We start from the raw sequence: 23,578 nt of genomic DNA on the forward strand, positions 1-23,578 counted from the left end.
CGTCTCAAGCAGAACCATCTCGTCTTTGTCGTGTACTCGGTTCAATGTCGGTCGAGCATGATTGGCAAATGATTGTATTCGGTTTATATCCGAGTTCACCACCACACTCCCCTCCTTGTTTCTCAATAGGGAAGTCATTACAGTTGTGTGTGTGCTCTCATTGGTCACCGAGGTCATCAGAGTCAGCCCCCCCCCCCTCACTTGTGTGTCAGCGACATCATTCAGGGCAGTTCTCATCAGTGTAAACTTCACTTCCCCTCCTGATCAGATCATCGGTCCGCAGGGAGCGGAAAGCTTGAATGAAGTGGCCGAGCCCGGCCCGGCCCGGCCCGGCGCGGGATTTCAAAGACATGCACTTTAATTGTGGAGCTTTCCAAATCTCTTCTCACTCCCTCTCAGCCGCCCCACCCAAGCTGACGCTCTTGGCCCACTCAATTGAACTCGTGCTCAAGTGAATATCTCTCCGCACCAAGTTGGAGCCCAAGTATTTGACATTGCCTCCAACATTGATGTTGTTCCAAAGAGGTCACGGAAAAAAAAATAAGGGCGCTTCGGAGCTCGAGCATCCGGAATGCCGGCGCTCCGAATGCACTCGTGAGTTGGCCTTGAACGGCGCAACGTCCGAAGAGCAATGGGCGCATTCGAACAGCTCGCGCGGCGCAAACGGGGGTCCCGGAGGTCCCCGCCCGAGCGCTAAAACGGCTGTCGGCGGCTCCCGGCCAGCCGCGTCGGAACGCTTTGCGCATTCTTCGTCTCCCTGCGGCTCAGCGGCACGCGGACGTGACGGAGATGAAATTTGTCGGCTCGAGCGCAGGGTGGCGTCGCCTTCGGGATGAGGGACGGCGCTCGCGCGAGACGCGGGCATCCCCGGAGTTCCTGGGAGCCCTTCGGGGCTTCCAGGAACACTCTCGTGTTTACAACACGAGAGTGCTCGGTGAGTCATTGCCTTTACTTGTGAAAAGGCACGGCCTTCCTCGCAACACGCACACGTGGCGTGCAAGCTCATGAGTTGGGGGTGAAAATCCCCGCTCGGTTGACTGATGGGATGCAGTACAAACGCTTTCTCTCGCTCTCGAACGCAGAGCACAAAAACTGACACCTTGCCCATCTTCACATTGTCCGGCGTCAACGCGTACACCCCCGCGCTTGGAAAATGCGATGGCTTTCTCCTTTCTCGTTGCATCGGCGGCGTTCCGGGTCAACGGCCTCCATTTTGTGGCAAATGTCCGCCCGAGTCCCGCCGGGAGGGAAGCCCGCTGCGTAAATGGGTCAACGCGGACTAAGAAGATCCCCAACAAGCTCACTCAGGCTGACGGGAACGCACGCGTTAGCGTGCGACGGCATTGGAGCTGCCGGTGAGCGGGGGGGGTCCACAGCAGCCGCGGGTCACGAGTTTCAAAGTCCAAATTATTTGAACTGCATCCTGCCCGTCGAAGCAAAGTCGCCGCTTGTTTGTTGACTGTTGCGAATTTCTACACTGGCACACTCGCGGAATCCCCAAAAAAATGACAAACGGCGTCACTTTTAACAACATTGACGACTCGCATTTTCTCTTTTGAAAATCAACGGAACGATCGCTAAAGTTGCTCAACGAGCGATCGCCTTTACCTCTTGATTTCACGAGCGATCACTCATCACCCAAATTGCTCTCAGTCCAGAGTCCTGTTTCGTTTTTTTTTTTTTTTTCTCCCCATTGTCTGGCGGAGACACAGCGAGCATACGGTTTTAAATCAACCGTGCCTAACTCGCATGGAAATTAATCACAACCATGTGTGGTAGCACAATTGTTAATCACTCACTTTCAGTACCGCCCCAGGAAGGAAAAAAAAAAAAAAGCAAACATCTGCACAAGGACGTTTTAATATGACAGGAATGCAAACTTTGACACCAAACACGGCGCTAAACGAGGGAAGCAGCATGCGATTTGCCGAGCGCGAAGCGGCTCAAAGCCACACTTTTGGGGCTGCGTTTGGGAGGAGGCTCTGTTTTTGACACGAGTCGGTCAAAGAGCAAGCGCTTCCATCAGGTATCTGGTTACGGCATGTCGAACAATATCGCGGCCAGGCTCCGAAGAAGACGGGCCCGCGAAGGGCGCTCGGCGTCAAGACTGGTGAGGAACGCCGCTTGGGTCGGGCTCGACGCAGACGCGCTCCTCTCCGACAACTGGATTGAGTTTATTGGCAGCTCACGGACAGTGAATTGAAGGTCTGGCAAACGCACTCGAATAATACGAAGCGGAGAGGCTCGTTTCAAGGAGGAAAAAGCAGCCCCCTTTAGAGCTGTAAACCTCAACAGCTGTCTCTTCAGAACGGCCCGAGTTTCGCATCGGTGGGGGAAAGGAAGGCCTGGGAAAGCAAATCTGAACACGCCGCAAACATCAAACCGACTGTATGAGCAAGCCCGATCAGCGAGTTTAGCCTGTGCTGGAGGGCAGCAAAAAAACTCCGTTACGCACGTGGATGGGGAGTGAAAGAGCGCCATGACGAGACTGGCCCGCCTGCAGTCCTGACCCGTCTCCCATTGAAAAGGCGCGGCGCATTATGAAGCCTCAAATACGGAGATCCCGGACTGTCGAAAGTCAGAAGCTGGACATCAAGTATGGAAAAGAATGGCGGCCACAAAGCTGAAGAGCAATTACTGTCCGCCGTTGCCAAACGTTGATCGAATGTTGTGAAAGGAAAAGGTGATGGAACAGAGTGGCGAATACGACCCCGTCCCAACTTTTTGGTGATTGTGTTGCAGCCATCAAATTCAAAGTTCCCGATTCTTTGCTAAAAACTTTCACTTTGATCCGATTCAAGCAGGACCATCTCGTCTTTGTCGCGTACTCAGTTCAGGATCGGTTGAACGTGATTGGCAAACGACAATATTCGGTTGATATCCGAGTTCACCGCCACACGCCGACGTCATTGGACTTGGCTTTTTTATTCGCCGCTTCGTCCGAATGCCTGCCGCTGATATGACGGTGTTGTCGCAGCACACGAGAGGGCTTCTCACCCGATCGCAGACGTCTCAAGAAGCCCCCCCCCCCCCCCTTCAAACAACTCGGCGGTTCCTTTCGCTCTCCTGGCCCCGCGGGTTTGCGCGTCGCGCTCTCTCCGTCGCTGGCTCGCAGTCTGTCGGACATCCTGCCGACGCTATTTTCGCCCCTTTCACGAGGGTCGTTTATAGTTTGTATACTAAACGCGCAGCAGAGAGGGATCCCGTTTGGGTTTCATGAAACAAGCCATCTGCAGCTGCTCCACTGGCCGCACGCGGAGGAGGGACTCGAATCAATCGGATCCGTGAACTCGCTTGGCCTCAACGAAGAAAAGAAATGCACTCGGACTTTTTTACGGGCTCCACTCATGCCGACGTGTGGTCATTCCCATCGGGCTCAAAAACACTCAATGTCGTCTTTTTCTTTTTTTTATTGCGTCCGAGGAAGCACACGAGGGGCGACGAGCAATGCGTTGCCAACACTCCAAGTTTGAAGATCACAAATGGCGCAGCGTGCCGGAGGACTCGGGGGGCCGCATTTGCCGTTACTTGCGTCGCGCAGGGAATATCGTTCGGAGTGGTCAAATATCGGATGCCGGAAACATACTCGGCGTTGGTCGTCCCGCTCGTGCGATTGGCTTCCAAATCTAGCCCGCTCTCATTCCCTGAGCCTAATTCCGTGCTTATTGGCGAAAGAGAATGCCCGGAATTGTGAAGCAAATGCCGTCATTTTGTTCAACTCAAATTGAGATGGAGTCGGAAGCGGCGGAAAACACACAATAAGATGCGCGCGGTCTCCCGGCTTGAGTCTTGATCCGGCGTTAAGCCACAATGGGAGAGCGTTCCACAGAGCCAACGCTAACCTCTGTCACATTATTAAAATGCATAAAAACACCGCAAATGGCCCTTGGAAGAGACCGCTTTTATGTGACTTTGCCAAGTCAGCTGTGCTACGCAGGAACCCAAAAATATCCGCATTCCACACATGTGGCAAAGTCGAGCGCACACACACACAAAAAAAAAAGTCACCTGGGATGATTTGAGGTCACTTGCGTCACTATTTGAACGCTGCACACACACACGCGACACACCACATGGCTCCAATGGGTGCAAGACATTTTCTGTCGTTCTGATAGAACGCAGATGACGCTAATTATATCACTTCCTACTCGTCGCTTCAAGGCTTTTAAAACCTTCAGCTTCAGCTTTTTATCTGGTCAGAGAGCAAACTAATTGCCGGCTAGAGTCAAGAGCTGCTTTCGGATGAGCAATGGTGTGTCTGTCTGATGTGGATTCATCGAAAACTTCAGTCAACCTTTCTGACATTGAGCCAAGTTTGGGCTATTGAGCAATGCTAGTTCAAGGAAAAAGGAGACTCTGGAGACTGACAAAACGCCCACCTTAAAAAAAAAAAAAAAAAAAAAAAAAGATGACCCCAAACCACTTGGGAATCTTGAAAGAAGCCAAGCAATTCTTCTTCGCGGGGACAGACTGTATGTTCTCTCCTCACTGCTAATTATTTTCTGACCGCTACTCAAGGCAAGAGGCGTACTCAGTAAGTGGAGAAGCTTTGAATGGATTTCCTTTGAGAGCTAAATCGGTCAGTCTCCTAAACATTGTCAAATGCATTTCCACTTCTCGGCAATTCTCCGATTCGTGCTCATTCTCGACAAGAGTATATTTCTTGTATTCCGTCCATGAGCAGGAAATGGCGAAAGATGCCAGATGGAACCACGCATCTCATGCGTGAGACTTATCAACGAGCTCAGGTTGCGCCGCACGTAGCGACACAAATCTCCTTTGGCCGCAAAGAAACGGAGCGGAACGACGCCCGAGCCGCCGCATGCTTTCTCATGTCTCGGCAGCGTCTTTCCTCAAAATGATGACGTCCGAACGGGCGGCGGCCTCCGCGCCGGCCCTCTCGCCCAAAGTCGTCCGCTGGGGCGGGTTGGCGCGGCGTCACCCCGGCAAGTACGCGCACGACATCAAACTTTGACGGGCGTCGGGATGGATGGACGTGCTCTGTAATGAGCAGCAAAAAAAATCCAAGCGTACCGTCTCAAAGACTACAGACGAGCTTTGTTTTTGATGGCAATCGAATTCCAGCAAGAGAACCCAAGAGGTCAAAACCGTCCCACTCGTGACCAAGCGATCTTGAAAGCCAGATGAACTCTGTGCACTCAGCTTCCCCTTTTACAAGAAACAAGAAACATCGGCTCCCTCGCCCGGGTCCCACCCCCGTTCCTTCTGGCAGCAGCGACAGCGCTGCCGGTGAACAAATCGCTTCCAGCTCAGGTCATATTCAGGATGTTGAAGCTAGGGAGGGCGGGGGGGGGGGGACACCAGATGTGCTCTGCCAAGATGCACGCAAGCAAACGGCATTTCTTTTCTCCGACGACTGCTCTCCATTTCCCTGTGACGATCGCAGAGAACAACGACAACAACCGGTGCTAAGCGGGGGCGATTTGCTGCCATCGTCATTTATGAGCGCGCATGAACAAACCAATGAAGCAAAAATTGTCTCGTGGGAAAATGGATCGTCGCTTCCCAGAGTTCAAAGGATGTATTGAGCCCATTACGAGAAGATATTGTTCAACTGAACAGATTTCCAAAGAATTTCGAAACCTGACGGTCTTGCGCATTCCAGCGTGACCTTTCGGAGCTGTCAGATTTGCGAGAATTAGCGCCAGCGGCGTCTCAACCACTGACGGCCGAAGCTTTGGTCTCCGCCCCTTCGTCTGCGCCTCGTCACTCGACGCTTTCCTCTGAAAGCGAGGGCCAACGGTAGGCGGGGGCAAAACTGATGCAAAGCTCGGTGCTTTGAACAAACGCATTTTGTTCGGTCATTCAAATCTTGATGAGAAATTGCACCGGAAGGCAGGCAACACAGGAGGGGAGGGGGGGGGGGGGACAAAAACAAAAAAAACAAAAAAACTGAGCTGACAGTTACTCAGCATCAGATATCGCTTCCACCTAGATGACATCTTCGAAACATCTTTTCTGGCGTGGAGGTAGAAAAGAAGCCGGAGCTGTGGCCGAGGACGAGAGAGCCGAGAAGGAATTTCAGCAGACCGCATGAGGAGAAGCTTTTCAACAGAGCTTAAGGGGGACAAGTGGGTGATTTGGAGTCTAACGTTGTGCCTGACCGTGTGACGAAACCCGCTATGAGACAGATGACGAGTTGAAATGTCAGATGCAAAATAAAAGCTTGCTGCTATTTCTTCTGCCCTTTGGCAAAATGGCCATTTTCCTCCAGAGTCCAACTTGCCAAGGTTGGACGCGTCAGAATTTGGGAGCCTGTTTTTTGCATTGAAATAAGACTGAAAAAGTCGGGGTCGTCTTATATTCGGGGTCTAGGCATTATACCCATTCACGACGAGAATATCTGTCGGACCTTATTCAAGCTAACCGTCACAACCCACGCGCACTATTTAAAACAATAGATTCTGTACTCAAACCCCCTCTGCCTACTTGCTCGGATTCTTCACCCGAGATGTGCAACAGATTCCTTCAGTTTTTCATTGGTAAGGTCTCTACAGCTAGGACTCCGGTCTCAAATACCGCATCTGACCCCTCTGTCCATGTTCCATGTTCAGCTGTGCTAAATTCTTTTGAAACTGTGTCCTTGGCGCTTTTGGAGGATGTAGTTCGCCAGACAAAGCCATCTGGCTCCCCTTGCGACTCTCTTCCCCCGCACTTCTTTCAGGAGGTTCTCCCGAGTGTTGGCGCATCAGTCTTGGATATCATCAACAGCAGCCTCTCTTCTGGTGTAGTTCCCCAACAGTTTAAACATGCTGTGGTCCAACCCTTGATCAAGAAAGCTGGCCTTGATCCAGATGTGCTGTCAAGTTTCAGGCCCATTTCCAAGCTGCCTTTCATTTCCAAAATTCTGGAAAAAGTCGTGCACATGCAGTTGAAAATTTTCTTGGATGAACATAACATCTTGGAGGTCTTCCAGTCAGGTTTCAAGACGATGCATAGCACGGAGTCAGCCCTGTTACGCGTTTCTAATGACATCCTCCTGGCAAATGACTCTGGAGACCACGTGTGTCTAGTTTTATTGGACTTAACTGCAGCATTTGATACAGTGGATCACAGTATTCTGCTGTCTCGTTTGCAGCACTTGGTGGGCATTGGCGGCAGTGCTCTTGAGTGGTTTAGGTCCTATTTAGCTGACAGAACCTTCTGTGTCAGCCTTGGCTGCTCTGAGTCACGCACTGCTCCCCTGTCATGTGGTGTTCCACAGGGCTCAATTCTGGGGCCTCTGCTGTTCTCGCTGTATCTGCTCCCATTGGGTTCCATCTTAAGGAAACATGGTATTCCCTTCCACTGCTATGCAGATGACTGCCAGATCTATGTCCCACTGAGCAAGAAAGACGCCTTCTCATTAAGGCCACTCCTATCCTGTCTGGAAGAAATCAAAACCTGGATGGCACAAAATTTCTTGAGATTCAATGAAAAGAAGACAGAGGTGATATTGTTTGGTCCCAGTGGCCCTTGTACATTCCATCCTGTAGACTTGGGCCCCCTGTCTCCTTATCTTAAGTCAACAGTCTCAAACTTGGGCCTTAAACTGGACAGTGATTTCAAACTCGATCGGCAAATTGGTGCCGTTGTTAAATCCAGCTTCTTTCACCTTAGACAGCTGGCCAAAATAAAACCTCTCCTCTCACATGAACACTTTGAGACAGTAATTCATGCCTTTGTCACATCCCGGCTCGATTACTGCAATGCCCTTTACTTTGGAGTCAGCCAGTCCTCCATTAAGCGCCTTCAGCTGGTCCAGAATGCCGCCGCTCGCCTCTTGACTGGTACTCGTAAGAGGGAGCACATAACTCCTACTCTGGCATCCCTTCACTGGCTCCCCATTCATTTTAGAGTTATTTTCAAGATCCTCTTATTTGTTTTCAAATCTCTGAATAATCTCGCGCCACCTTACCTCTCTGAGCTCATCCGCCCCTACACACCTGCCCGGCGCCTCAGGTCTGTGGACCAGACTTTATTAGAAGTACCAAGAACTAAACTGAGGCTCAGAGGGGATCGAGCCTTTTCTGTTGCTGGTCCCTCTCTCTGGAATGACCTCCCACTAAACATTCGGCAAGCCTCCTCGCTGCCCATCTTCAAAACCCTCCTCAAAACTCACTTGTATTCTTTGGCATTCGACTCAGCATGACTTAGATTTGTTCTTGGTTTTACTGTTTGGTGCTTTCTACCGCCTTTATTACCGATTTGTCTTACTGTTTATTGTGCATGTTAAATTGCTCCATGTACAGCACTTTGTATGCAGCGATGGCTGTTTGAAAGTGCTCTATAAATACTGTTGACTTGACTTGACTTGACTTGACGCTAGATGGCGCCAGATATCATTGAAGCGAATGCTGAACGTGACTCCCCAGGCCAAAGTGAACCCCTGTCACAAAGAATAAAAATAAAAATAGCGGTAGCACGAAGAAGAAAAATAAAAACAGTGGTAAGAAAGAAAAGATTAGAAAATAATAGAAGAGATAACAGAAAATGGAGAAACGTAGCGACAATCTGGAGAAGAGTGGGTCGAAGATCGGCCAGGTTAACCGGCAGCTGAGAAGTTATGATGTAATTTACATTTCAAAAACCAGAAGCCATTCATTTACGACTGTGATTGCATTTTAGTTGACATATTGAAATTAAATTAAATGTTCAGATATTAAGATTTGAATGAGGCAAAATAACATGCTTTTTCTCTCAAATATATTGTTAGAATCATTTGTTTCACGTGTACTGAAATTATTTTCTGTATGAAAATTAATTTGGTGTTCAAAAAGTCTGTTTTCAAACTTGAAAAAGAGTGGGTCGTCTTATAATCAGGGCCGTCTTATATTCGGGCCAATACGGTATACTGCGGTTCAAAACGATCTCCACTGTGAAAAAACAGACCAACGACAGAGAGGAGGACGATTTTCCTCGGACCTCACTGGTCAATGAGAATCATTTTGTTTTGTTGTTTTTTTGAAAGAATGGACTCCTCAACGCTGCGGTCTTGCTGATCGCTCACATTCAACCTCACCTGTTTTCCCAGTCTGTCCATCGTTTTTTTTTTTTTCCCCTTCGACACGCTGTTATGCTTAAGACGTATTTCAACCGACCAGACATCATTCAGCTTGATATGTCGTTCAACAAAACGTGACAATCCCACCGAGTGAATTTCGCCCACGCCTTTTTGTCTCGCCGCGATGCATAGCAGCTCAGTTTTTGTTTTTTTTTCTTCCCGTCACTACTCGTTTGCCAAAACATCTGAGGGCTTCTGGCAAGTATCAAAAGTGTGTCGGGGATTTGCGTGTCAAAGGCCTTTGCATTGGATGGAATCACATCAAGGTCAAAGGGGAGCTGAAAAAGGCCCGTCAAGCAAACCACACACACGCAAAAAAAGCACACACGTCCCATTACAGTTAGGTCTGGGGGTAGGGGCTCTGTTCGTACTCAAGGGGGACTTGGCCCCAGCCGTGTAAGCGTGGGTGCGGGGGGGGGCGCTGAGTCAGCGTGGGGCGGCTTATTTGACAACTCTCAGTCTGTGGGGGCGCCCGTTCGGTCAAGGCTTAAAGTGCTCAGATAGCACCTCGTGATAACCTCTGACTACTTCTGTCCGACGTTTGGGTCGAAAGGTCAGATGGAGGGGGGGGGGGGGGGGGTGGTCCTGCATTTTATCTGACCAAGTCCAAAGGAGGTGGGCTGCCAAGGGCCGGAGGCGCACGCATTTGCACGGACATGACTTGAATTGAAAGAAGGCCACTTGTATTTCTTGTACTGGTGCTTGTTGGGAAGAACTTTTGGACTGGTCGCGCACAATACACGAGGCTCTCATCGAACGAGACCGACTTCCGTCACGGACCGAAATAGGACCACCCGGCGTATGCTACGAAGCGACTCGCTCCGAAATCACGTGCAAAATTCAGAGCAAACTATGTTCTGCGAGGCATCCTCTGGGCTCCCACCCCCCCGGAGCAGGCCGCAGGGGTCGCGGAGCACGCTCGCTGCCATTTTCCCACACGACCGCCGCGCTGAGCTTCATGTTCGTGCCGTGCGACCCGAACCGTTGTCCCAAAGACCCGCAAACCGGGTCGGCCCGGCCCTCTTTCCGATGATCCCAAAGGCACCGGGACCGGGCATTCCCAGCCTCTGTGCTGCGGCGGCACGCGGGTGTGCCGTGAGAGATCAGGTGGGGGGGGGGGGGGGGCGGGACATTTCGCCGAAAACTATTATTATTGGACACGTACAACACGGCCAGCTTTCTCAACTGGCTGGGTGTCCCGCAGACGTGCGCCGCATTGTCCCGCGCAGGATGGGGCTCACCTTTCCTCTCGTGAAGCAACTTCCACACAGCCTCGCACTCCTACGCCTCATTCGGTACTTGCTCCAAAGTTTGCTCGTGTTCTCACACGCGTGCTTACTCACTGTTCCTTACTCGGAGGATGCGGTGAAGAATTCGTGGAAGGAGTGTGCGCGCACACACACACACACACACACCTCCCACTACTCATTACAGGTGGGCGTCAGCACTTGCTGAGCGGTATTGCTCAAGAAAAGGTAGCAATCAGCCCTTTTGGCACAAAGTAAGGCAGGAAGTGCGACTGGTTGTTCTTCCTGTTCTGGTCCACGTCGTTTCCAATGTTCCCAAGGGAGTAAACTCACTCCCAATTTACGGCCAATCCCTCCCTCCTTGTTGTTCTATTACAGCCCTTTCGTACAATAAGTACTTCTTCCTGTGCAGATGTCAGCAGTGGCGCTTGGCCGGAACAAAAACAAAAAAATCGCACATCGCGACAGGTTATTCCAAAACCACTCCAGACTCCGTGGCTCGGAGAGATCCTCATCAAGGTGAGTCGCAGCCCATTTGGTCACTTTTTCCAAGTCCGCTCGACTGGACGCCCCACCACAAGTCATGACAGCCGTCAGATCGAGTGCCGTTTTGCTACACGCTCCAAAGATTTGCGTTTGATGCGATAAAGACAAATATGAAGCCAGAGAGCTCTCATTCCGAACTGAGCTCTATGGCAGGATTTCCCCGAGTTCGGCATCTCCATCCTGACCGCTTTGGCCTTTTTGGACAGCTCAGAGCGTGACGTCACTCGCCCTCGTGACCAATGTTCCCTCTAATTTTTTTTTTGGTGTCTGAGCAAACACACAAACACCCCGAGCGGTCCCATGGACCACTGTGAGCAACATGCGCCATGCAAATTGTGGTCACGCAGTGTCGTATACAATACATCCTGATTGAAAGCGCAGTTAACATAAAGTAAATAATAAACACAACACATACCATAAAAACGCGGAGAGTTGTGCAATCGTAACCACTTTTCCCTCATACGCTTTGTTGTTTGAAGCGGTTCAAGATGAAAGCGGACATACGCATCATATACATTCAAGTTGCATGTTTCAATTAAAACAATACAATTATGGCAACAGTTTCTATCAAATGACTTATTTATTAAGTGTGTTTGTCCGCTTTCAGTGAAAAACTCAAAAGTCATGTCACCAAAAGTGTAGCATATTAACATAGCTGTTTTTACAAAGGTTTGTATCAATTATGGCAAAGCATGAACTGCCAGGAACTGCAATGTGACAGTGCCCTTACTGAGGCACCATCGGAGGTCAGCATAACCATTGTCGGTATGTCCACTTCATGCTTGGAGTAAAACTGAGTTATTGCCTGCACATATCCTGAGCAGTGCATGTTGTCAGCTGGACTATTCCACCAAACGCAGTTTAATGATTGAAACTATTTTTTTCTCTCTGTATTTAACGTACAAGACGAGCGTTTTGTGCACCGTTATGTCTGTTGCTCTCATCTACTATAAGGGTGTGCCAAGTTGCATCTTGAACACTGCACATCGTCTCATTCTGTATTATTGTATTGGTTGTTGAATCCACAACTTCAAAAGCATCGTTTTTACCTCGCCAACTGTCTGGTATACTCACATACTCGTCGCCATGTGGTCGTGCATTTGTTGTACCGACAGCATCGATGCCTTCATTTTGATGGCTCGTACAACATTATCGATGAGGATTTTGACTTGTTCCGGGTTGGATTTGTTTACGATGGACAGCTCGTTCCTCTTCTCTCGGTCGTTGGCGCTCTTTGCCAATCACGTACCGATCCCCATTGCCATCTTGCATCGTTGTACAATTTTGACTGCATTCAAATGACTTTTGTGCTGAATGTGACGCTTGAGGTAGTCCAGTTTCCATTCGCTCCACACTTTTTCCCTCCGAAAACTCGCTTGCTACTTTAGCTTCTCAGCACGTTTTACAGAGTAGACCTTTCCGCGGTGAACAACGTCATGACGTAAATGCGTGAGCGAATCGCGTCAAATAACAACCTGGAACAGCCAATCACATGTTGCATAATACAGAATAAATTATGCATTTATTTTATTTTCAATACTGGTCGGATTTTTACTTTGTGCGCAGCTCAGATATTTTGTGCGCAGACACGCAGGGGGCAGTGCGCATTTGCTCACAAATCATGCTTACAGGGAACAGTGCTGGTGACTGCGACGAGAGAGAACGTGTGCCGCGGGAACTCGGGGGACGACCGGCAGCTTCGAGGCGATCCGGCGGCCGCCTCGACCGGGGTTGGGAGGGAGAGCGCAATGACTACCTCTGGCCGCCGAGTGGCGCCGTGGGACATGACTTGGGTGCCCATCAAATCGGAAGAGCGCCGCGCCGGCACGCGGACCGGTTCCAAACGTTGTTCATTGGTGGGGTGCCGACGAATTCGGGAGGGCGCAGACGTGACCGACTCGCGAATTCTTTCGTGGCTGAAAGTGCCTCGAGGCAAACCAGACGACACGTCGGTTTAAGTTGGGTGATGCAATCGTAAATTGACTCCAAGAATGGGCAAAAGGAGAGATGGAATCCTTTGAACGCGGCTTTTATTTTTCAACGTCTGCTCCGCAACTCCCGAACGAACGAGATCACACTTTCTTCCGGTAACTCAAACACTTCCTGGTTTCCTTCGACCAATCAACTCAAACACTTTCTGGTTTCCTTCAACCAATCAGACATCCATCCATCCATCCATTTTCCGAACCGCTTGATCCTCACTAGGGTCGCGGGGGGTGCTGGAGCCTATCCCAGCCATCTCCGGGCAGTAGGCGGGGGACACCCTGAATCAGTTGCCAGCCAATCGCAGGGCACACAGAGACGAACAACCATCCACGCCCACACTCACACTTAGGGACAATTTTAGAGCGTCCAATCAGCCTGACATGCATGTTTTTGGAATGTGGGAGGAAACCGGAGCACCCGGAGAAAACCCACGCAGGCCCGGGGAGAACATGCAAACTCCACACAGGGAGGCCGGAGCTGGAATCGAACCCGGTACCTCTGCACTGTGAAGCCGACGTGCTAACCACTGGACTACCGGGCCGCCCCCAATCAGACATTATCAACATAAACTTGTTGAAGCAATTATTAAACGGAATATAACCTAGGTAACTGTAACACAAAAGAATATAATGCTCACATATAAAATGAAAATAATTAATAATTTAACATAAGCTTGCACAATGTAGTGCGAGTCGCTGCACATGTTCCCTCGGTGCGGTGGGGCGATAAAAAAATAAAATAAATAAAATCCTAGATTCCTCAATCTCAATCAAGAAATATATCTTGCTAATTGTCTGGATTACATCCCGGTAATCGACTTCATCCACGTCACCTCGCCGCCACGCTACGGCAACATCGGCGAACAAAACCTTGACATCTATGGAGAGAATCGCGCTCGAATGATTCGTGGGTGGGAAAGGGGGAAAAAAAGAAGGACATTTACACCATCCGATGAATATATTATTTTATTTGAACATCCATCACCATTGTTATAGTTGAACGTTGAGTTTCCCCTTCATTCATTTTGAATGATCAGCTCTGAATGTACACATACTCAAACTGTCCAAAAATGTACAAACAAATGCAGGCTTGTGCTATAGTCTGGCGAAATCTCTATAAAACAGTGGCACTCGGGGACTGGGGTTGAAGAAAGAGAGAGAGAGAGAGAGAGACCAGTCAAGACATGCACACCATGAGGATCCTTGCGGAACATTTCCTTTGGCTCGGCACAAAATGTCTGCCGAGTATCAAACAAAACAAACGAGTGGTTGGTCGTGGAACTGTTAGGCACATCATTGTTTGGATGTTTTTTTTTAGATTTGATGGAAAAGTCTGGATTATTCGAAGGGTCGAATGTCAACCCGAATCAAGGGGGAAATAATAAACCCTCAAGAGAAAACAAAGCCAACGAATCACCGTCTTGTCTCGGTAGTAACCGACCAAATTTGCGCGCAAGCGCGGCGTGGACGCCGGCGGCTTTGAACGGCTTCCGACGGCTTCAGACCAATCGCGTCTTTGCTGCGATGGGAGGGGCTGCCGTCCAATCAGATGCTCAGGTCTCTGGGGTTGTCCTTGTAGGTCTTCTTGGGCTCCGGAAGCGGCGGCCTGGCGGAGCGACTGGCGTCGCTCCGGAGCGTGCTGTAGTACTCCCTCACCCTGGCCGCCACAAAGTTGTCGTCGTCCTCTTCGTCCTCCGAGTCTCGCCTTCTGGGGGGGCTTCCGATCGGGGAGATGTCTCGTCCGAGGCTGCGGGTTCTGTACGGCTCCGGAGACGATCCCCCGCCGGGGTAGTTCCCGTTCGCCCTCCCGGGCGATCGCCCCCTCAGGAGCGAGGTGTACCTGCGGTAAGCCGAGTCGGAGTCGGAGTCGGGCGTGCGCACTCTGGGCAGGGAGGCGTTCCTGTAGGTGTCTCTGGGGTTGCGGGAAATTTCCCTCAGCAGACTGTCGTCGCCGCCGCCGCCGCCAAAGGCCGAGGCCCTCGTCAGGAGGCTGTCGCTCACCACGGCGCGCTTTTCCCCGGCCTCCCTGTTGAGGCGGAGCAGGGCGGGGGCCTCGCGCAAGACGCTGTCCTCGAAAGCCAGGCTCGGTTCGGGAGACCTCGGCGGCACCCTCGAGACCGCCTCGGCCGCGGCGGGCTTCTCGTTGCCCCGCCGCCCGGCGGCCCGCGGCGAGCCGTATCTGCGGTCGGGGGAGCGGTGGCGAGGGGGCGACCTGTAGCGGGGAGGCGAGCCGCGCGGCGAGCGGCGAGGCGAGCGCTGGCGAGAACGGTAAGGAGAGCGGTGGCGAGAGCGGTGGGCGCGCCGCCTTTCGGGGGAGCGACTGCCGCGGCGTCCCCCGCCACGGCCGTCCAGAGCGTTCTCTGCGCTGCGCGAGCGCTTGTACCCCTTGTCGGGAGAGCGGTGGCGGCGCCCGCCGGAATGGTGGCGCTGGCCGGATTTTGCCTTTTCATCCTTCTTCTTCTTTAACAGGTTGGTCTTTCTGGGAGACGTTGTCCTTTTGTGTTTTCCCGTGCCGGTTTTCTTGTGAGGAGAGCGATGGCGGTGACGTGAACGGTGCTTGCCGGTGCCGGAAGTGTGGCGGGCGGTCTCCTTCCTGGCCCGGGATGAGATTTGGGGTTCTGGCTTGTAGCTTTGCTCCGACGGCTCGTCGAAGGGCACGGGAATCACTTCCGCAGCGTTTTGTAGCCCTGAGGCTGCGCCGCTGTCGCGACGGGTGCCGTCTGCAACACAGTGCCGCATTCAGACCGGACATGCCTTCAAATGACGTGCTCGACAACCACCGTGCGAAGGACCGCGAGAAAGCGAGATGCGCAGGGGGCCGGCAAGGATGGCAGATGGAACGAAAGAAAGAAGGCACCGGCGGCGGCGGCGGAGGCGGCAGTGGTGGCGGCGGCGGCGGCGGCACGTCATTCGAAAAGGTGAAGCCAACGTGAACAGGAACAAACCTGGAACCTACTCGGGTTCACCTCTGGAGGCGCACGTGGGCCCGCTTGTTGCTGAGCCGCGCTGCTGCGTCATGCACCGCGAGGACGCCACTCAAAGCAAGCTCGGATTTCACGCGCAGGCCGCGGGCGCCGCGGTCGAGGTGGGCGGCTCGACTGTCGGACCGTTAGCCCGTTACCTCCGCCGAGGCTCCAAAAACATGTTCTCTCGAGAATGAGTAGGGCGTCCTCGAAGACGCAATCGCGACATTTTAAGATTCCTGCTCCCAAGTGAGCGTCGGCCACCAAGCGGTGACACGCTCGATCCAAGTGCTGCCACCGCACGCGCTAGCCACGGTTTTTCCGACAGCGCTTCCTCCTATCAAGGCGGGAGAGCGGAAGACTCTGACTCAAGAGCAAGGACCCAAAGGACGCTTGACGCTCGGTCAAAATCGGTTGAATTCCAGGATTGGTGGAGCGAACGTGGAATTTCCAAAACAATATTGCGGCACAGAAAAGTGACGCGCAGGATACATACGGTCCCCTCCGTAACTCTTGGCGCCCTTTAGCTTCGAGGAGGCCTGAGATCGATCAAGATTTTGACGGAAAATTGCACAAACGGTTCAAGAGACGCAGCGGAATCAAGATCGCGTGGGAGGGCCATCTCGGTCCACGCACCTCAAGCCTGCGGAGAGCGCGGAGGAGAGGACGCGGGTGGCGGCGCGGCGACGACCGCAGGATCGCGCTTTCTGCATTTTGCCATCTTGTCAAGCAATGACAGGAGAAGATTTGGTGCGCTTTGATTGGCAAAGTAATAATCATGGCGGAACGCACAATTTGGAAAGAAAATGAGTCAGAATGTGGGATTTTTAACCGCTCCGAACTAAAGCTTGTCAAAAGCTTTTTTTTTTTTTGGTCCTGTATTAGTAGGGCAAAAACGTCATTTATTACGAGCTAAATAAAAGAACAAGTTCGGCAATAATTACGGAGGGCGGCGTCCATCGATCAAATGCGCCGCTACACACGCACAGGCAAAATTTCGGATGACAATTTTTTTTTTTTCAGCAACCCCAAGACATGTCGTCACTGCCGTCGCGTGGCCTTCATCGAAATCCTCCAGCGCACTTCTTGTGAGAACAGGTTCCGTTGCTACCGAACGGATGATCGACGCTTCAGGAGAAAAACGTTTCATTTGGATTTGGCAATCGTTGACAGAGGCGAAAGGCGTCGTCTGCAGCGAGGAACGCGGCGCCGGAGAGACTTTGCGGCAACGAACACAGGCGGGTGATGCCGCCGCACAAATGGGAGGGAGGGGAGGGGAGGGGGGGGGGCAGTGCAGCGGAGGACAGTTACAAACCGTGGTTTGACTTTGGAGGACAGAGGCCTCCCCCATCTTGTCATTTCTCAAACATGCAGTGAGATGGGAGGCCGGCGGCCCTGAAGGAAGCCCCGGCGCAATGCCACACACCGAGGGAGGCGAATAGAAACAGAGAGGAGACAAAGAGAAGCGCTTTTAGATCACTCAGAGGAAACTTGGCGAAAGGAGGACTTGCGTCTGACTTGATTCTCCATGGAAACAGAAGCTTTATTTGACCGCCCGGTCGTTCCGATTGAAAGAGCCGCCGGGGGCGGGAAGTTGCCCTTCAGTGGAAACCAGCATTTTCAGAGGAAAAGACCCGCAAGCGAGTACACGCGTAACGCAACACCCCCCCCCCCCCCCCCCCCACACACGCCCCCAACATACACGCACGCACAAACCAAGATTTGGACAGGCAAGCAGCAAAGACGCCATTCCTCGACAAAAAAGAAAAACAAAGCGATACTCGCACGCAGCCACGACAACAACATGTCAAGCGGTTTTACACGAGCGACGGGAGTAAACGAACGTAAGCGATGCTGTCAAAGACTGCGCCGATGACAAATGACAACATAAAAACGAAAGGTCGCGAAGACCGGCGCGGATCCAATCAACTCGTCAAGACGGGCGAAGGTTGCGAAAGCCAACAAAAAGGAAATGGCGTACATGGAACAGGACTGTCAATCAACACTGCTCAAATCATAGTGATGATCGATGCAAAAAAAAAAAAAAACAAAAAAAAACCCTCCATAAATATTATGGAAAATAGACAAAAGGAGGAAGATCCAATTGACACCGTCGACAAGTTGCGGCGGCGGGTCGAGTTTTCTCCATGAATGTGTGCTTTGGCTTTCCGGCTCTGGACGAGGAAGCAAAATCTCGGCAGAATCGGGCCTCCGTTTGTTCATCTCTGGACAAAACTCGACGCGGCGGGAGCGACTGACTTCTGTCGTGCGAATGGGCGCAAAGGATGGAACGTCAAGCGCGTCTCTCCCGGGGGCCTTGCACTTTGCACTTCCTTTTGTTCGGTAGCTTACATTCACCTTCGATAAATATCAGCAAGATTTTGGGACAAAAGCTGCGTTTCAGTGCAACTGCCATTTTGTTCTGAGAAGCCCCCCGTCAAGTTTTCTTGTAGTTGTTGGGCTCGTTTGTTTGTTTTGTTTGTTTTCCTCCTTTTCTTCCATTGCGAGCTCACTTGTGGTTTTGATGATGAGGAAGCGTCCCAAAAAAAAAAATCAAAAGTCTTTCTCACGCTAAGGTCAGTCAGTCCGCCGGGTCGACGGGCCCGCCGGCCATCTGTCGGGCGGCGGCGGAGAGATTCCGCTCCAAGGTGAAACGTGGCAGGAGGACGACGCGGAAAGCGGGTGACAGCGGGATGGACGACGGCAGCCCGAAAATCCCAAAGCGTAAGCGTGACCTCCACCGGAAAGACACCAAGACAACGACGACGACGACAGCCAGCGCCCTTCCTTCCTCCGGGAAGGGCGGCGGCGGCGGCGGCCCAGGAGGTCCTTGAAGGTTGCCGCGGCGGCGGATCGAGTTCCCTTCAAGCCACCGCCGTCCGGCGGCCGTCCCCCGGCTCAGGGTGTGAAGATGGGTGAAAATGGAATGTTTTCGTAGATTGACCCACCATATTCGGGCACCGAGCCGTCACCCCTCTTGAGCACCAGATGGACGCGCGGGCCTCCGCTCTTAATCAGCTCGATGGCTCGGGAGTGCTTCATGCCCTTGGTGCTCTCGCCGTTGATTTCCAGGATTTCGTCGCCAACCTGGGAAGGCCGAAAGAGGATCGAATGAGAATACGAGCCGGCCTGGGGGGGCCTTCGGGCCCTTCCCCTTTCCTTCTCCAAAGCCCGTACCCTCATTTTCCCGTTGCGGACGGCCGCTCCGTCTTCCGCTAGTCTCAGTACGTAAAGGTCCATGTTGTACTCCCTGCCGCCCCGCAGACTGAAGCCGAAGCCTTTGCTGTCTCTCTCCAGGTCTGCCGAGTAAAACTCGGAATCCTAAGAGAGGCGCGCACGCAAGAAAGGAGGGGGAAACAAAGACAACAGTTGCGTCAAGCTCTCGTTTGGCAAATCAGATACGGAGGCGTGTGCTTTTTTTTTTCCCCCTTCCGGGTGGGCTCCGATTTGCTTGCGAAAGCGTGCGGCATCGCCGTCATACAAAAACACAGAAATCCTTGGCTTCGACAACAACAAATATATAACAATAACAAAGCGGACGGAAGGACGGACAGTCGGCCGTTTTCATTTCTTACCTGGGCGGGGACTTGCGACGCAAGCTGCGGGGGAGGCGCTTGAAAGTCAAACGACTCCTGTTTTGGTTTGGTGTTGTTTCTGAAACGGAAACACGATTTGAAGCTTTCGGTCCGTTTTGTTTGGACGCCGTACGCTAAGCGGTCACGTCGTCGGGTACACGCCGGCGTCGTTTTGGTCAATGCTGTTTGTTTTGGGGTTTTGGTTTTTTTTCATGACGCTAACATGGGGTAAACATGAGGCCATTCCGGCTCATTCGATGACCAGACAGGACAAAAATGTGAGCGGGCACCCCCATGTTCATGTTTTGCGTTATGTCATGTTATTCGGCAATCAGCCCGGGATGAATTTCAGAGTCGGCTCAAAGGTCTTCGTGCGACTCCTAGCGTAAAAGCGCCGCGAGCTAGCCTCGGACGAAAGTTAGCCTTGCGGTGCTAACGTCGCGACACGGGCGTATTTGGCCCTTGCCGTTCGGTGTCGAACGTGCGGGAATTTGAGGCGGGGCGGCGAATGCAAAAACCACGGCGACCCATTTTTGAGCGGCTGTCCCGAGCGTTTAGACCCGTCGCTGCTCCGCACGAGTCAACATGGACTACAAACTTTCTCCGTCGCGTTAGCGGCACGCTAATAAACTCGCTAGCGGCGGTGTTTTGTTTTTGCGTGAAAATTCTGTAGTCGGAGAGCCAAAGTTCACACTCACCTGGCCTCCGGTGCTGCCTGTTGCTGGGCCGTGTGAGTGGTGGTGATCGTGGCGATCTTCTCCGCATTGGTCAGCAAAGATGCATTTGATGACTCTGAAGTTGACAGAGGAAGACAAAGTTGAGGAGGAGGAAGAGGCTGCAGTGGGTTGTTTAGATATGCATACATATATATATATACGTGTGTGTGTGTGTGTGAGCAAAGCGTTTTTTTTAACAGCATTGGCAACATGGAAGAAAGTGGCTACTTTTTTTCGAAAGCAGCGTAATCCGTCATTCATTCCGCGTTCACTTGTTCCGCCAAAGGGGCATTTTATCCGCAAAAGTCATGCATCTCACACTCAAAGTCGCTCTGTCAAACTGCGACGCATCAATCCGCAAACACGCAAAACCGTAGCCCTCGGAGGCGCATCGCGCCCGTTGTCGTTGCGCGGCTTCCGCGGTAGAATGCCGTCGGTGAATGGCAAAAACGGGGGCAGGACGAAAAACCTCGGCGCTGAATCTGAAGCCGCGCGTGGCGACGGGAGCCTCCGACGGCCGTTTGCGCTCACCGTCTCCGGGGATGATGCGCAGCGTCACGGTATTCCCGGCCTCCTTGATGAGGTTGACGATGTCCGAGTGGGACTTGTTGGTGATGGAGCACGAGTTGACCGCCAGGATGCGATCTCCCACCTTCAGCTTCCCGCAGCGGTCGGCGGGGCTTCCCTCGATGATCCGCCCTATTTTGTGAGGCATGGCCACACAGGCATTGCCGGCTACGGTCACCCGAGGACACGATGGCGCGCAAATATCGAGAGTGCGCGTATGAGTCGTCGTGGCGGACAAACAAGATGGGTGGGAGACAGGGAAGGGAACGGAGAAAGAGAATGGCAAGGTTCAGCGTTAATTCGCCCGCAGCCACACAGAGAAGCGGGAAAATACCCAAGCGGCGGAGACGGCAAATCACGACTAGAGGGAGTTGCATTTGGAAAAAAAAAAAAAAGGCACGTGCAGCTTTGCAAAAAAGTGAAATATGGTCCAAAATGAGATCTTTCCGGACCGTCGCTAGTTTACGCGTAAGTTCTGGTCGAGCCGGTGCTTTATTTTGCTCAAAGGATGAAAAGGACGGCCGTGACTTCTCGTTGTCACTTCGTGGCGGCCTGCTAGCGGGAGCGATTGAAGTGGGGCCGTTTTTTTTTTTTGTTTTTTAATCATTTCAAATCACGTACGGCGTATTACAACTTTTATGCGGGGGAAAAAAAATGGTGAACCTTTTTCACAAAGACCATTTTGGCTGAAATCCAGATCGTCTCACCCGCTGGTAGCCAACGACAATGCCGTCGTCGATCGCGGCTATTGTCACGGCAAACCAGCAAAAGTGATTTCGTTTTTTTTTGTTTTTTTTTTAATCGCCGCATAGGGTCGGATTGCTAAAGCATGCGCGGTAAGCCCTTGTACGCGTTTTCGTTGCTTTGTAAGGGGAATCGTAATCATTTGTAAGGGCAGCTATTCGCCGAGGTTGACAGGTATGGTAAGAGAAAGATAAAAGACCCCAGTGATCAAGAGAGGCCCGTTTCATATTTCATGCAGGGGGGGGGGGGGGGGGGAGAGGAAAAAAAAAACAACAACACCTACCAAAGGTAGTGCCGGCCTCGGGCCGCGACACCGATGACACAATGACAAATCCAAAGCCCTCGTTCTCCCCGCGGCGGATCTCGACATCGTAAGGCTGCAAGGCGTTGACGTGGGGAGGCTGCGACGACGAGGCGGCGGCGACGGCGACCGCCGCGGCGTTGGCGCCGCCCCCGCTGCCGATGCCGGAGGTGGAGCCGCTGCCGGAGCTGACGGTGTTGAGGGAATTCTGACTGCCCTGCGGAGTCGGCTTCCCCATCTCCTCCGTCAGGCTGGGCGCCCGGGTGCCGCTGTGGTGGGACGAAGCGGGCGACGGGGGCACGTCTCCTTCGGCTTTAACTGCAGACGACGGAAGAGCAAACGCGCGGAGACGTCAAACTGGCGCCAGACCGCCAAGTCCGAAGCGCAACCGCGGACGAGAGGCTCCGGGAGGTGGCCGGACCGAGCGCAACCGATGCGTATCGCCAAAGATAAGCGACGGGTGCCGGTTGCGCTCTGCCGGATCGGCAAAAAGCAACAGATCTTGGCGGCTGGAGAAGAGAAACTTTCTTTCCCGTTTTCCTGAGCGCGCCTTCGTTCAAATCTTGGGAGAGCGCGCGGCGGCGGCGGCGTACCGGCGTAAGTGGTTTTGCGTCGCACGGTGAGGTTGACGTGGCCCTGCTTGGCCGCCTGCTGCATCAGCTGCACCACCAGCTGGTGCGACTTGCCCACCACGGCCGTGCCATCCACGCAGATGAGCTCGTCGCCGGACCGCAGGCGTCCGTCCTCGTCCGCCGCGCCGTACTTCACGATGTGGCCGATGTATATCTGAAGGACAAACGCAGACACGCGGTCGCTCCGGAATCCGTCCTTTGGCCGAGAGAAAAGGAAAAGGCGGCCACGGAATTCAACGCGAAGCGGGACACTCACCGGCTCTCCTTCCTCGTTCCCTCCGAGGATTCGGAAGCCGAAGCCGGTGTCTTTCCTCCAGAGGAAAATGTCCTGCTCCTGGAAGTCGGGAACTGCAAGGATCCACACGTCCGCGTCAGCAACCAACGTTTTTCCAAAAGTCTGCCAGCCTCACTTCATACAAGTCCAATCAGAATCTCGGGAGAGAAAATCTTTCATCATAACGGCGACGGGCGCCGATCGTGACGCGGCCGCCGCAAAAGCCGAGTAAGCGGCGTGTCAATCATCTCCGAGCTCTGGAAAAAACAAAGTCCCTTTGCACAAACGCGTACGGACCTCCCGCCAGACCGGACCGAGAACCTTTTGGCATCGGCCCGCATGAGGTGACGGGTCCCGCGGTGGCAGAAGGAGATCACTCACGACTTTTCTTGAGCGTAACGGTGAAGCCAAAGCACTCGTGAACATCCTCGGCTGCGAATGAGCGCAAGAGGTGCAAATATACGCGAAAGGAACTCCCGGGCGTCGGCGCCAATCCCGCCCCCGGTCTTTCTCCAAGCCCGCATAGCCGCGCGCGGCGCTCACACAACCGCCACCCAAAAAGTTTCTACTTACGCCTACTTTCGTACATGCTCCTGGACTGGGCCCAAATCCTAAAGGGATCCGGTTTCCTCTGGACCGTCCCGTCGACCGTCGCGTCCTGGGGCGGAAGACCCGGCAGGGGCTGCGACGGTACCGGAGGAGCGGCGTTCTCGCTGAGCCCGGGCGCCGAGGACGAGTGCGAGGGCGAGTCGGCGTGGGCGCTCCGCTGGCTGGAAACGCTGAGCTGGGAGCTGTTCTGACTGTCCTTCCTCGACAACTGCTGTTGGACGAGCAGACGGGAAAGGCAATCGGAAGATGTGCCGGCGGTCCGCCGCCGACCGACCGCAAAGAAGCACGCGGGCCATGCCGGGGAGAGACACGCAGCCGGCGAAGGAAACGAAGCAAAAACAAAAAAATGGAAGCG

At 52.9% G+C, this 23,578-nt stretch overlaps 1 protein-coding gene across 13 annotated transcripts in view; it reads right to left on the bottom strand.

The window, feature by feature from the left end:
* Positions 1 to 13,790: 13,790 nt before the first annotated feature.
* The window catches only part of magi1b (membrane associated guanylate kinase, WW and PDZ domain containing 1b), a 37,758-nt gene continuing 27,970 nt past the window's right edge, over positions 13,791 to 23,578 (bottom strand). For 8 of the 13 annotated variants that reach the window (XM_086116772.1, XM_086116768.1, XM_086116767.1 and 5 more), the window contains 10 exons: positions 23,188 to 23,434; positions 22,597 to 22,688; positions 22,302 to 22,494; positions 21,691 to 22,026; positions 20,628 to 20,831; positions 20,079 to 20,172; positions 19,381 to 19,459; positions 18,983 to 19,126; positions 18,754 to 18,892; positions 13,791 to 15,562 (listed from right to left, as the gene is read on the bottom strand). In XM_086116772.1, the coding sequence (XP_085972898.1) occupies positions 14,388 to 15,562; positions 18,754 to 18,892; positions 18,983 to 19,126; positions 19,381 to 19,459; positions 20,079 to 20,172; positions 20,628 to 20,831; positions 21,691 to 22,026; positions 22,302 to 22,494; positions 22,597 to 22,688; positions 23,188 to 23,434 (2,703 nt within the window). In that variant the 3' untranslated portion in view covers positions 13,791 to 14,387. Of the gene's footprint in view, positions 15,563 to 17,477; positions 18,893 to 18,982; positions 19,127 to 19,380; positions 19,460 to 20,078; positions 20,173 to 20,627; positions 20,832 to 21,690; positions 22,027 to 22,301; positions 22,495 to 22,596; positions 22,689 to 23,187; positions 23,435 to 23,578 lie in introns of those variants that run through there. The other 5 variants (XM_086116771.1, XM_086116765.1, XM_086116766.1 and 2 more) reach the window with 4 other exon arrangements.

This window comes from Hippocampus guttulatus, chromosome 8, assembly GCF_054856545.1.
Source record: "Hippocampus guttulatus isolate MCC_2025c chromosome 8, RoL_Hgut_1.0, whole genome shotgun sequence".
Lineage (NCBI taxonomy): Eukaryota > Metazoa > Chordata > Actinopteri > Syngnathiformes > Syngnathidae > Hippocampus > Hippocampus guttulatus.